Here is a 15,011-nt window from a genome sequence, read left to right as displayed (position 1 = left end):
CCTTGCTTTCCCTTCATGATTGCTTCACTTCTCCTCAGCATTGCTTCCATGCTCCTTAAGCTCCAAAATCACTTGTTTATGCATGAAAAGATGCAAATGCAATGCAACTAAACTCTAATGCATGATTAGTCCTAAAGCTACACAATAATGGTGAAAATGGCTAACAAAAGGTGCAAAAGATGTGAATAAACTAAGGGAAAACATGGTAAAATATATGAACATCAGAAAGGTAAAGATAATGTAGTTGCAGATGCATTATCCAGGAGGTACACTCTCATTTCTACATTGTCTTCTAAGCTTGAAGGTTTTGATGAGATAGTAGAACTTTATGAGACTGACATCGATTTTGCTGAGAGCTATAGTAAATGCCATAAGTTTGCTTTTGAAAACTATTATAGGCAGGATGGATATTTGTTTTATAAGGACCGATTGTGTATACCAAGAGGATCCATAAGAGAACTGCTGATTAGAGAAGCTCACGGAGGTGGACTAGCTGGGCATTCCGGAGTGTCAAAGACTCTACTTGGACTGCAAGAACATTTCTATTGGCCTCAACTGAAGAAAGACGTTGAGAAGGTTTGTTCTAGGTGCCATATCTGCAAAATGGCAAAGGGTAAGGTACAGCCTCACGGCTTGTACACTCCTCTACCGATTCCTTCTCAACCTTGGACTCATATTTCTATGGATTTTGTTCTTGGCTTACCTCGAATCAGAAATGGTAGAGATTCTATTTTTGTTGTGGTTAACAGGTTTAGCAAGATGGCTCACTTCATTGCAAGTCACAAGACGGATGATGCTGTTATTGTAGCTAACTTGTTCTTCAGGGAAGTAGTACGCCTACATGGATTGCCTCATGTAATTGTTTCAGACCGAGATACCAAGTTTCTAGGACACTTCTAGAGTACGTTATGGGCTAAACTCGGAACCAAGCTGTCATTCTCAACCACATGTCACCCGCAAACAGATGGGCAAACCGAAGTGGTGAACAGGACGCTATCTACACTCTTAAGGACCTTAGTGAGAAGCAATCTCAAGTCATGGGAAGAATGTCTACCACATGTTGAGTTTGCATATAATCACGCTAAGCATTCTGCTACTCTATTCTCTCCTTTTGAAATTTTTTATGGTTTTAATCCACAGTCACCTCTAGACTTGATTCCTTTACCTTTAAGTGTGAAGTGTAGCTTTGATGGCAAAGAAAAGGCTGAACAGGTGAGGAGGATACATGCCAAAGCTAAGGAGAACATAGAGAAAAGAACCAAGCAGTATGAGAAGCATGCGAACAAGGGCAGAAAGGAGCTCATTTTCGAAGAAGGAGACTTGGTGTGGATTCATTTACGCAAGGATAGGTTCCCAGAAGAGAGGAAAAGCAAGCTTCTACCGCGAGCTGATGGACCATTTGAAGTCATCAAGAAGATCAACAACAATGCCTACGAGATTGATCTTCAAGGTAAGTGATATGCTCAAATTTACCCTAGAGCTACTCTCTCTAATTAAGAGATCAATTGTAGTACTTAGGGATCGAATCCACAAGAACTCTAGATTCACACAATAGATTTAATAATCTTTTAATTATGCTAAACAGAAATATTTTAATTAAATTGCAAGATTAAACAGAAAATAAAAGAGATGTAAAAATCAGAAGGATTAAACGCTAGGCCTAGGGAAATTCTCAGGAAATCATGGAAAATCAGATCAATTAATTAAGAAACAGAATTCAACAATTAAGCACCGTTTTTGAACTCTAAACACAATTATAAAATAAATCAGTTCTCACTGCAAATATTATCTAAATTTAAAACCAGAAAATCCAAATCTCTTTGCAAAATTCTAGGTAATAAATCAGCTTTAAAAACAATTTTAGACTGTTCACAAAATTATTAAATCAAATCTCTTTGCAAGAAATAATTTTGCTCACCAAAGGTTTTTATCAGGAAAATCAATTATATTCTCATATCAATTAATAATCCTAAGATCTAAATCCAGATGACTAATCAAAGATCTAGCATTAAGAACAACGTATGATGAAGAACAGGAAAGATAATGAATCCTAAATTAACAGATCTAACAATCCATGAAATCTCTAATGAGAAACCCTAAACCTAACAAGCAGATCTACTCAGACATAATTGTAAGACACAAATCATGAATAAAGTAGATATCATTAAGAGATTAAAGGGAGAAGAAAAGGAGTTCTGAATCTTCTCTGAAGGAGTCTTGATTCTTCTCTCCAAAAGCTCTCTAAAAATCTCACAGGGTTTTGCTCTCAAAAGTTGCAGGGAAAAATAAAGCTTAGGTCTAAACAATGACCATAAAAATCCTATTTATACTCCTAAACACGACCAGGGACCAATGATGCAAATATGGAGGACTTTGGGGCAGATTTGTAAATCTTCAAAACTTGTGGGAAAACTTCCAATTCTGACTTTGGCTGTGCATCGATCGACACATCACTTTCATCGACCGATGCAAGTCTCTGAACTTCGTCTCCCAACTACCTCAATGCTTGATTATGCTCCAAATCCTCCTATTTAGCTCCATTAAGCTTCCATCCATGCTAAATCCTATAAAGACTCAAAAGACTCTAAAAATACCAAAAAGACTCTATAATTAAGACTTATATCATGGCTAAAAACACCTAAAAACCATGATATATCAACTCCCCCAGACTTAGCCTTTGCTTGCCCTCAAGCAAAACATAAACTTAGCCCTGTGAAAGAGGTTTGAAAACGCAGGAACTCATTTCCTTTTTAAAGTAATGCCATGATCATCCAAACCATAATCCACATGCTTATCAGATAAATCCAAATCGAACCACCATGTACTTCTCCGTTGACTTTCATAGCATCCCAAATTCAAACCAAACTCCACTACTTCCTCCATTAAGCTTTCATCGGTGAGTCTCATCAATTTGATCAATATCAAGAACCTTCTAGACTCATTCTCGTACAATACCATAACAAGCAAGACATATCTTTTACACATGTGGTACTCTTTCTCTCCCCCAGACTAATTCTTTTTAATTTTCGTTAGAGCTTTGCTTTGTTTTTTTTTATTATCTCTTTTTTTTCTTCAAAGGTGTAAGCGAATACTGGGGTCATTGGTAATTTACCTACCCCTCGCTTCCAAGCTTTGTGTGATCATTTGACTCAAGAGTAGAATAATGAGGTCACAGGTAATTTACCTACCTCTCTAAACTGATCAAAATCATCTCATCTTTTATTCTCTTCTCTCTTTTTTTTTTTAACAAAGCTCTCAGGATTTTTCTTAACATGAATAAGGGAGAGGAGTACCCTTACTTTCTGAAGTCTTACTTGTCAGGTATGAACAAGGAGTCAAGCTCTATGAAAATCAATCTCCTTGATGAGGTAAAAAGAAAAAAAACGGAAATTACCTCAAGCTTTTATGGATTCTGTTGGAAATTCGGATGTCTCTGGTTCACTGGTCAGCCATTGGATTTTTCATTAGTCGGATTTGTGGATTCAATCTGCAGCATTAATCATGGCAGTACACTAAAAAGAAAAATCACAGTTCCCAACAAAAATTTTGACTCAATAAAACAATTTTTTTTTTTTTTTTTCAAAAACAAAAACGTAGTAACTGCCTCCCCCAGACTTAAAAAACACTGTCCCCAGTGCTATCAAGTAAGAGATTGGCGAATAAAATAAAAATAAAATCAAAATCAAAAGAAAAATGAAAAAGAAAAACCTACCAGTGGGTTGCCTCCCACTAAGCGCTTGTTTTCAGTCATTAGCTTGACTGTGTCGGATCTCAGGCATCCGGTGGATCGGAACATGGCAGTGAATGCTTCTGAGAGGATGTCCTCTTCCTCCAAGGTGGTGTGTAGGCAGCAGATGAATGAGGTCTACAAGGGACATGAGGAACAGGACCAAAGCGTGACTTAGGTATGGGTGGCTTTCTTTTATATCCTGCAAAATCATCAACAGAAGAAACAAGCGCTCTTCGATAATCTCGTGGCTTGGTTAACTGGACAACAGTTTTTGTACCTTTCAAATTCTTATTGATGATAGGAGAAGGTTTGGGAGAAGGAGATGCATACCTTGGCCTTACCTTTGGGTTCTGAACTGTGGAATGGTGAGATTTCAGCTTTACAACTGGTCTAGGACTTGCAGCTAAGGAACCACCTCGAGAATCTGTAGTTTTGGACAAGTCCGAGCTGACTCTGGAAGGTGTGTCGATCGATGCAACAGCTGCATCAATCGATGCTTGGCCTGCAACTCGCGTTTCTTCAACGATTCTGCAGCTTTCCTCTGAAATCCGTGTTTCCAGCACAAAAACATCATCTACCAGCGACTTGTCATGCATCAGAACCTCATCATGATCTCTAGTATTGATTAGATGATCTCCACTCCAATCTTCAAGCTTAACAGTTTTCTTGCTCACTTTCTCAATAGTCTCCAACTCCTTGACATACCCAGCAGTAATGTCTCTAGGAAGCTCTATTAGTGGATCATCATCAGAAGCAATCTCCACAGAAAATGTCTGACCATCAATAGTGGGAACCCTTCTCAGCTTGTCCATCTCAAAGTTCATAACCAAGTCTTCTACATTCAGAGCTATGTGTCCCTTCTTCACATCTATGATTGCACCAGCTGTAGCCAAGAAAGAGCGTCCTAAGATGAGAGGATCATTAGGCTCTTGGTCATATTTAAGCACCACAAAGTCAGTGGGAATCATGCAATCTCCAATCTTTATTGGAATATCTTCTAAGACACCTTCAGGAATCCTTCTGGAACGATCAGCTAGGATAAGAGATATCTTAGTTGGCTTGAAATCTATCATCCCATGTCTCACAGCAACAGAATGTGGCATCAGGTTAATACTAGAGCCAAGATCACAGAGTGAATGAGAAAACCTTCCTGTGGAGATAGAGCAATCTAACACAAAACTTCCAGGATCTGGTAACTTCTCTGCAATCCTACTCTGAATCACTGCACTTACTTCCTTAGAGACAACCACCTCCTGCTTCTTATCCTTCTTCCTCTGTGGAGGCTGCTTCAACAGAATTGAGCAGACATCCTTTGTAAGCAGTGCTCCTTCCTCAGGACTCAAACCATTGGTGACCATTCACTTCACATATCTCTTAATACTAGGAGAAAACTTGACTGCATCAATTAATGGCATCTCTATCATCACCTTATCCATCATAGCTTTGCATCTAGCTTCTTCAATCTCATGTTTGGATCTCCTAGGCTTGGGAAAAGGAACTTTAGGCTTGTACACTCTTTCAGCAACTGGAATCGGAGCTTTCGTAACTTCTGTCTCGTTCTCGACATTGCATCGGTCGATGCTAGAGTTGCATCGGTCGATGCTAGAGTTGCATCGGTCGATGTTGTCTCGCAAAGTCAACCCTTCTACGACCACTGAGGGTTGCGTCGATCAATGCTTAGCAGCTGCATTGATCGATGCTGGAGCAAGTGACGTATCATCGTCTCCTTCCTTCACCAAAATCGCATTACAAGCATGGTTGGGGTTCTCAGTTCTTCTAGAAAGAAGTTCCTCTTGTCTTTTAACAGACCCAGCAGTCTGAATCACTTGATTCTCTAGCTTCTTGACATGAGTATTCAATGCATCAAACTTCCCAGTCAGCTCAATGTATACAGAATCAATCTTCCCATTGAAGTCCACTGTTAACCTCTGTTGACCTTCCAAGATCTGTCCAAGCATTGATTCCATCTTGCTTTCTGAATTGGGTGGAGGGAGGGGTTGGTAAGAAGAAGATTCATAGTTCCTTGTGAAATTGCTGTTTGGATTTCCTGTGAAGGAATTCTTCTGACCAAATCTCTGATTTTGATAGCGAGCTCCATACACATAATTGACACCTTCTTCGTAAATCTCTGGCTTTGGCTCAAATGTCTCAACATCTTCAGCAAAATGGACAGACTTCTTTCCCACAAGAAGTTTATGCACTGTATCCAACTTAGCATTCACTGTAGCAAACTGATTTGAACCATTGCCTTCATGTGCTCTTTTCCGCTCTAAGTCCGCATTCTTAGTGATGTTGCTTGATGCTAGTCTTTCAATCAACTTTTCAGCGTCATCTGGGTACCTTGTCTTGAAGTTCCCATCACTAGCAGCATCCAAAGCCATCTGATACCTCCAGTCAATCCCGCTAAAGAAGATACTGATCAACTGCACCTCTGAGAACCCATGATGCGGACAATCTCTCTGGTATGCTTTGAACCTTACCCAAGCAGCTTTGTAAGATTCAGCAGGTCCTTGTCTAAAGGTGGAGAGCTTGATCCTCAGCTCATCAGACTTCGCATCATCATAGAAGTAATTCAAAAACGCCACCTTGATGTCATGCCAGGTTGTCAAAGATCCCGGTTTGAGCTGCCTTAGCCAATGAGAAGCTTCCCCAGCAAGAGAGTAGGGGAAAAGCTTGCAGTAGAGATAGTCCTCTGTGACTCCATTAGCCTTGATGCTTGTGACTAGGTCCTCAAAGTGCTCTATGTGGTCTAGAGACTTCTCATTTGGCCTTTCTCCAACAAGAGCGAAGTAGGCAGGCTTCAGCTCAAAATCATTCCTTGGGAATGGAGGAGGGACAATTGCGGAACGGTTCTCATAAAACAAATCTGGCCTGTTGAAGTCTGCAAGAGTCTTGACAAGCTCTCCATTGTTGTCCCGTCGCCTCTGAACATTCTCCGCATCCGCTCGGGCATTGCATCGATCGATGCCAGCATTGTGTCGATCGATGCCTTCCTGGTTGCGTCGATCGACGCCATCTGCATTCCCATCGGCCACGACGAGTTCTTCCTGAATAACCCGTCCTTCAGCATCAAGTTTCTGGCCTTGCTCGTTGCGCACATTACCCTCTTGATCCTTCAAAATCCCAGCCTCATCAGGTCTCAATATGATTATGTTGGCCATCTTTGCTGATTTGGCTGCTTTTGTGTTTGCACGCTCTAGTTGTCCTAACTCTTGGTTGGTAAGCTTAACAACTGGACCAGTAGGATTTTTCCTGGTGCTAGGCTTAGGCATGTACCTGAAACACACAAGAGAAAAGAAACAAAAGCGTGTGAGTAAAACAGAAAAAGAAAAATTTAGACAAAATCAAAGACTTTGATCTAATGGTGAATAAAAAGAGTCCCCGGCAACGGCGCCAAAATTTGATATGCTCAAATTTACCCTAGAGCTACTCTCTCAAATTAAGAGATCAATTGTAGTACTTAGGGATCGAATCCACAAGAACTCTAGATTCACACAATAGATTTAATAATCTTTTAATTATGCTAAACAGAAATATTTTAATTAAATTGCAAGATTAAACAGAAAATAAAAGAGATGTAAAAATCAGAAGAATTAAACGCTAGGCCTAGGGAAATTCTCAGGAAATCATGGAAAATCAGATCAATTAATTAAGAAACAGAATTCAACAATTAAGCACCGTTCTTGAACTCTAAACACAATTATAAAATAAATCAGTTCTCACTGCAAATATTATCTAAATTTAAAACTAGAAAATCCAAATCTCTTTGCAAAATTCTAGGTAATAAATCAGCTTTAAAAACAATTTTAGACTGTTCACAAAATTATTAAATCAAATCTCTTTGCAAGAAATAATTTTGCTCACCAAAGGTTTTTATCAGGAAAATCAATTATATTCTCATATCAATTAATAATCCTAAGATCTAAATCCAGATGACTAATCAAAGATCTAGCATTAAGAACAACGTATGATGAAGAACAGGAAAGATAATGAATCCTAAATTAACAGATCTAACAATCCATGAAATCTCTAATGAGAAACCCTAAACCTAACAAGCAGATCTACTCAGACATAATTGTAAGAACACAAATCATGAATAAAGTAGATATCATTAAGAGATTAAAGGGAGAAGAAAAGGAGTTCTGAATCTTCTCTGAAGGAGTCTTAATTCTTCTCTCCAAAAGCTCTCTAAAAATCTCACAGGGTTTTGCTCTCAAAAGTTGCAGGGAAAAATAAAGCTTAGGTCTAAACAATGACCATAAAAATCCTATTTATAGTCCTAAACACGACCAGGGACCAATGATGCAAATATGGAAGACTTTGGGGCAGATTTGTAAATCTTCAAAACTTGTGGGAAAACTTCCAATTCTGACTTTGGTTGTGCATCGATCGACACATCACTTTCATCGACCGATGCAAGTCTCTGAACTTCGTCTCCCAACTACCTCAATGCTTGATTATGCTCCAAATCCTCCTATTTAGCTCCATTAAGCTCCCATCCATGCTAAATCCTATAAAGACTCAAAAGACTCTAAAAATACCAAAAAGACTCTATAATTAAGACTTATATCATGGCTAAAAACACCTAAAAACCATGATATATCAGTAAGTATAAGATATCTTCAACATTCAATGTTTCTGACTTGCTTCCTTTTTATGCAGATTCCGATTTGAGGACAAATCCTTTTGAAGAGGGGGAGGATGATATCATCATGGCTAGCAAGGAGTCAGAAGCTGCAGAGGAACCGGAGATCGTGGGAAGGGTCACTCGTTCAAGGGCTAAGGAGATGGCTAAGGAGGCTCATTCACTCATAGCTGATGGGTCATTCAATCCACCGAGGATCCAAGTCTTCAACATAGCGACCGTGAAGACTTCACGCGGTAATGATAGCTAGATAACTTAGGTGTGAAGTTTGTACTCTTTTTCCCATAGCCGAGTTTTGTCCCACTGGGTTTTCTAGGCATGGTTTTTAATGAGGCAAATGGATCACTACGTCGAGTTATCTAGAAGTCATTACCAAAGGGGGAATAATGTACTTCTGTACTAGTTCAGTCGACTTCTGTACTACTACAGGTCGTCTAGACGTTTTGCTGTTTTTCTTATTTCCTTAAAACGTCTTGTTGTTTTGGTTTTGCACTTCTTGTTGTTTGGAGTGTCGAGCCCTAGGGTGTTTAAAACCCAAAGCTACGCCTATTTTGTTCTTTAGCGAAGAAGTATGTTGTAAACACGTTTTGTGAACTTTCTTCTCTCAATTTGATTTCTTGAATGCGTTCTTGATTTCTGAGTTTCTATACACTTTGTGATTAAGAAACTCTTCACTTCTGTTCGAATCCATCTCATCACTCAAAACACTTTTCACCATTGATCCATTGTTACTTGTTTGATCATCGCATACATTCACTCACCAATCTCACTCGATCATCATCACCACCGAATTCACATCGCCTATCTTCTACCGTCAGACTCCATCAGAGTTTCATCCTAGGGAGTTCGTATTATAGGTATACTGTATGTTACAAATATATTATTTACCACCACCTAGAAAATGTCTATATAAACAAATTCAGCCAACTATTATATGTCTCTTTACTTTAACTTTTGCATAGTTTCTTTAGTCACTAAAATTGTTGGCTATAAAAACATTTTGAATAAAAAATATCACAATAGTGTATGACTAACCATGGAGAGAACCTCGGTTCTGCCCTCCTCTCTTATGGAGAGAACATTGCGTCCAACCACCTCCACCGTGGAGAGAACCTTCGCTTCGCCTTCCTTCCTTGGGGAGATAACCTTGCGTCCAGCCTCCCCCACTTTCCTCCCTTGAGGAGATAACCTTGCGTCCAACCTCCTCCACCATAGAGAGAACCTCGGCTTTGCGCTCCTCTAAAATACCCTTTTAGCTATCTTAAAGTGGCTTGCTCCAGCAACCAATGAAACTAAAGATCCTTTTCCAACGTGACAAAATCTTTTGATAGTAACTAATGTTAAATTTTCCAATGTATTTCATCGAAATTTTTTTTGAACACCATGATGTAGCCTCTGTCTCCAAGCTCCTATGGATCTATCAACAACAATTTATGTTTTTCCAATCTATGTTTGTTGTAGGCTTGTGTTTGATTAGCCTATTTTATCCAACCATTAGGTTGATAACCTTCTCTTCTTTATCTTCTTTTGAGATTGAACGAATGGTAACTATTATGTTTGCACAAAAAATGTCTTTTACCAACCAATCAAGGTTAAGAAATTGGAAGAAAATTAATTTGATATAATTAATGAAATAATAGAAAATTGTAAGCACGGTAATATATGAATCTCAAATAATTCAAAGATGATAATATAAATTAAATAAAAAAATCTAAAACTACTACAATAAATTTTTAAATACAGTATTAGAAAAACAAGATGTATATATTAATCTTCCATTTTTTTTTTGGGTTAACATATTAATCTTACTTATTCCAAACTGAAAAAGTTGAAAGTAAGAGTATATTTTGGTTTAAAAAATAAATAAAATTTGTCTTCCCATGAAAAAAGTTTGACCAATAGAACAAAGTTGAAAGCAATATTTTTGAATAAATTATTTTGTTAGATGAATAATATGAGACAATCTATGTTTATATAGAAGTGAGTATTTACATTTTTTAGAATTAATAATTTTATGTATATTTTCCTTAACCCTTTTTCTATTTTAAGGAGAACATTTATTCCAATGAGCTCATTGATTTGTTAAAAAATTTCTTGCTTCCCACTTTCTTGTAAGACGTACTATCGTTCGATGATAAGAACGCTTACTGTTTAGTTGATCTAGTGTTATATAATCTCTGTTATTATCTTGCATTTGTGTATTCATCTTTTTCTTATGCTACCTGTCCTGCAAATTAATAGAAATAATAATAACACCGTGAGAAATTTGTTAATCCCAAAAACTTTAGTTATTATGCATAAGCTACTTTGTTAACACTTCAAAGTCAAAGATTGCATAGTATGAATTACGAAATTGAGAAACAAAAAAAAAATCACCGACGACGAAAACACGTGGTAATATCTAGGAATCTTTTTCAAGAAACAAAATGCCTTCGATTAGACAACAAACAAAATAGCTTCGAGAATTGTTCAAGAACGATGATGTGTCAAACAAAAGGTTAATAAAAAACAAAGAAGAAAATTTTACCAAGAAAAACAAAGCTAGTCAAAATTATTTTGTTTGGTGAATAATATGTCAGCATCTAGGGAAACGTTCTGGTTCCCCATGAGAACTATGATATCGTACCAGATGGCGCCCAAACTTTACCCTCGTCCCAGATGGCTTTCCTGAAATTCTTCTCAACCTATATACCCATATATCGGGATGTTATCGGTTTAAAGAGTGAACCGATAGGAAACCGTTCATACCAAATACAAAACCAAAAATAAAACCCGATTGATGTTAATAACTCAACCCGAGACGATACATCTATAACTCCATTAAAATCCCCAAATCCCCAAATCCTCAAACCCTAAAAGCATAAACTTCTTAAATCGATCTCTGCAACCATGAGCAATGTTTCTGGAGCTTCGAGTTGTTCATCAAATGTCCGACAAAGAGGATTCGTTGTTGGCGTGCCAAGAGATGTTGGTGTGGGGAACAAATCGTGGCAAAGAATTCCAAATCCGACCCTAATCCTTCTCGGAGATACTTTCGATGTCGAGAAGCAGCAGCAAAGAACGTACTATGTTATGCTTTGTTTGATGTTAACATCGACTCTCATCAATTCTCATTGTTTTCTATGATAATGTAGCTTGTAAACGATAACCACACCTTTAAGTGGGTCGATGAGGCATTGTTGGACGAGGTAGAAACATTGTGTGTTAAAATTGAGAGAGTAAAAGAAGAGATGAAAGAGCTTACAATAGAGACATTGCAAGACCAGAAGATGAAATTTGAGAAGATGCAAATGGAGTTCGAAAAAGAGCTATGTGAGAGGGTTGAAGAAGTTTTGTTGGAAGCAAAAGTTGAATTGCAATGTAAGATGAATAAGATTATAATTGTATGTGTTTTCGGTTTTCTGATCATGTTTGCTCTGTTTAAGCTTGTATGATGAGCTATTGTAAACTATTGTTCGGTTGTAATCTATTGTTCAGTTGTATGCTCTTGTTTGTGTTTGTGTTGGTGTTGAGTGTGAACTCTTGTTGATGTTGTGATTGTCCCCATTTAATAAGATAAGACATTCCACATTTCATAAAAGGCAGAACATGATGAACACATGTTCTGAAAACAAGCAGAATGATAAGGTTTTGAAATCATGTTCTCAACATGATCACAGACCAAAAACATAACCCTACTAGTCTATTCGACCAAAATACAGATCCAACTAGTCTCTTAGACCAAAAAACAGACCCCTACTTCAATAATCTTCAATATTCAGGATTGTGAAAGTCCTCCACCACCTTGAGATTGTCCTCCACCACCCTGAACAACTTCTCTTCCACCAGATTGAGAAAGTCCACCACCATCTTGAGAAAGTCCACCACCTTGAACAACTTCTCCTCCACCACCTTGAGAAGCCTGAAAACCCGCAAATTCCAAAATGTGAGAACAAGAAACCGATTATAACAAATAAAATGAGAACAAACCGATTAATAATCTGTGTTCGATTCTTCTTCTGGTGGAACCTACAGTTATGCTGATCAGAACCACAAATTCCACAGTGCATTATCCTTTTTTTATGTTTTGGGTTCTTCTTGACAGGAGACTCATTTACACCTGACTTCCTCTTCTTTTCTGCTTTGGTTATCTTCTTTCTCCCAGGTTGTGGTGGCTCAGGTGGAACATGAACATTGTAACCTAAAGTCGAAGGCCAGTGACGAGCACCCCTTTGTGGAGTAATGCCATCTGTGTAGTTAAGCCTCCACATAGAAGTTTGAAACCACTGGCACACATAGTCATCAGCACTTAATGTCCTCTTCAGAATCACTCCATAGGCATGCTAACATGGAATCCCACAGATTTGATATTTTTTGCAGGTAGAAGTCATATTTTGCAAACTAACTCTGTGTTTGTCTCCATCCAGTGTGACTTCAAAGCACCCATTAGTAGAAGGATACACCTGGCATTCCGAAGCTTTCTCATGCTCTTTAGCAATAAACTTTGCCACATATGGAGTACATAAACCTGAAACATCAAAAACCAAGAACATTGCATTACATATGTAGAAAATTGCATTAATTTTTGAATAAAATTAATTACCTTTTTGAGAATGAGAGAGAGCTGAATGTTTGGCAATATGAACCATTGACAGTCTTCTAACTGTCTCCAACATTGCCACAAACGGTTTCTCCCTTGCTTTGTCGATGGTCTTGTTGAAAGATTCTGTGTAGTTGTTGTCGACATCTTTGCAATAACCCCCCATCTTATAGAAGGCACGACACCAGCTCTTTGGTTTCGACTTCATAACATCATCATACACACCAGTGTCATAAGCGTGTATATGTTCCAATCTCACACCAAACTGTTTTGCATTATAGCTCCAAGCCATATACCAGAGGAGTGGCTTCATTTGCTTCTTGGAAGGATGATTCTTCTTCAAGTTCTCATAAATGTGTCTAACACACATTCTATGCTCTATTTGTGGTAACTCCAACTCCACAGCTTTTATCAACCCCTAATTGAGAACCAAAAACCAAACATATTAAAAACGAGCATTCACTTTTATCAACCAATATAATAAATTAGTTAGATACATACCTTTTGTCGATCAGACACTAAAATGTAACCATCTCCCTCGTTTAGCTCCAGGTCAGTCTTCAATCTCTTCACAAACCATAACCAGTTTTCTTTGTTCTCAACTTGAAAAACACACCAGGCTATTGGATAGATGCCATTGTCTGCATCTCTGCCTAATGCAGCAAGCAACTGTCCCTTGATCTTTGACTTTAAGAAGGCGCCATCAACTCCTATTATAGGCCGGCAAGTCTGTTTCCAAGTTCTTCTAAGGGCATTGAAACAAACATAAAACCGATTGAACAAGTCTTGACCAGCATCATTCTTAATTGTATCAAACTCCACAACAGACCCTGGATTTGCTTCCAAGATCTAAGCTTGGTAATCTCGCATTCGTGCAAACTGTTGTTCATAATCATACTCTATCCATCCCAAAGCCTTTCTTCGAGCAGCTTGACACTATGGCCTAGTAGCGGATATCTTCCACCTTTCCATGATAATTTGTTCAATCCTCAAAGGCTTGTAATGATCTGGTTCCTCTCTAATCTTATCGAGAAAAATTGATATGATCATGGCTAGCAAGGAGTCAGAAGCTGCAGAGGAACCGGAGATCGTGGGAAGGGTCCCTCGTTCAAGGGCTAAGGAGATGGCTAAGGAGGCTCATTCACTCATAGCTGACGGGTCATTCAATCCACCGAGGATCCAAGTCTTCAACATAGCCACCGTGAAGACTTCACCCGGTAATGATAACTAGATAACTTAGGTGTGAAGTTTGTACTCTTTTACCCATAGCCGAGTTTTTTCCCACTGGGTTTTCTAGGCATGGTTTTTAATGAGGCAAATGGATCATTACGTCGAGTTATCTAGAAGTCATTACCAAAGGGGGAATAATGTACTTCTGTACTAGTTCAGTCGACTTCTGTACTACCACAGGTCGTCTAGACGTTTTGCTGTTTTTCTTATTTCCTTAAAACGTCTTGTTGTTTTGGTTTTGCACTTCTTGTTGTTTGGAGTGTCAAGCCCTAGGGTGTTTAAAACCCAAAGCTACACCTCTTTTGTTCTTTAGCGAAGAAGTATGTTGTAAACACGTTTTGTGAACTTTCTTCTCTCAATTTGAATTCTTGAATGCGTTCTAGATTTCTGAGTTTCTATACACTTTGTGATTCAGAAACTCTTCACATGTTACAATCCATATCACCACCGAAATAATCTGTCTCCATCTAATCATTGTTCTATCATCCGATCATCACCATATCCATCAATCTTCACAATCTCGCATCATCATCTCCACCGTATTTGCCACTTCCGCACCATCACCATCGAGCCTCTTCATCATTCATTAGTGTACAGCCTTCATCAGAGTTTCTATCCTAGGGAGATCCTATCAAAAATTGTAGCTATGATTGGGGTCTTAAACATCTCACACTCGCCATTAGGGGTACAACAATGCTTATGAGTGTATTTCGTAATCCTCCACAAGGATGCGTTTGGAAGAAGTGCAGCAAACACTTTCCACTCACAATTGCCCTTATCCCTAACACATCTAAACCCGAGTTTATCTTTGTCATACCTGTACTGCT

General features: G+C 38.4%; 1 protein-coding gene and 1 non-coding gene across 2 annotated transcripts; one reads left to right on the top strand and one right to left on the bottom strand.

The window, feature by feature from the left end:
- Positions 1 to 5,400: 5,400 nt before the first annotated feature.
- LOC147927035 (uncharacterized) lies at positions 5,401 to 6,891 on the bottom strand. Its single transcript, XM_087487274.1, has 4 exons — positions 6,742 to 6,891; positions 5,923 to 6,654; positions 5,799 to 5,862; positions 5,401 to 5,705 (listed from the first exon to the last, which is right to left on the bottom strand). The coding sequence occupies exons 1-4, from the start codon at positions 6,889 to 6,891 to the stop codon at positions 5,401 to 5,403; spliced, it is 1,251 nt and encodes a 416-aa protein (XP_087343400.1).
- LOC147927036 (small nucleolar RNA R71) lies at positions 6,167 to 6,273 on the top strand. The gene has a single exon (XR_015583225.1). It is a non-coding gene; the product is annotated as a small nucleolar RNA R71 (small nucleolar RNA).
- Positions 6,892 to 15,011: the final 8,120 nt, after the last annotated feature.

Source organism: Camelina sativa, chromosome 15 (genome assembly GCF_030686135.1).
Source record: "Camelina sativa cultivar CO46 ecotype springtype chromosome 15, ASM3068613v1".
Classification (NCBI taxonomy): domain Eukaryota; kingdom Viridiplantae; phylum Streptophyta; class Magnoliopsida; order Brassicales; family Brassicaceae; genus Camelina; species Camelina sativa.
This window is presented reverse-complemented; position numbering and strand designations above follow the sequence as displayed.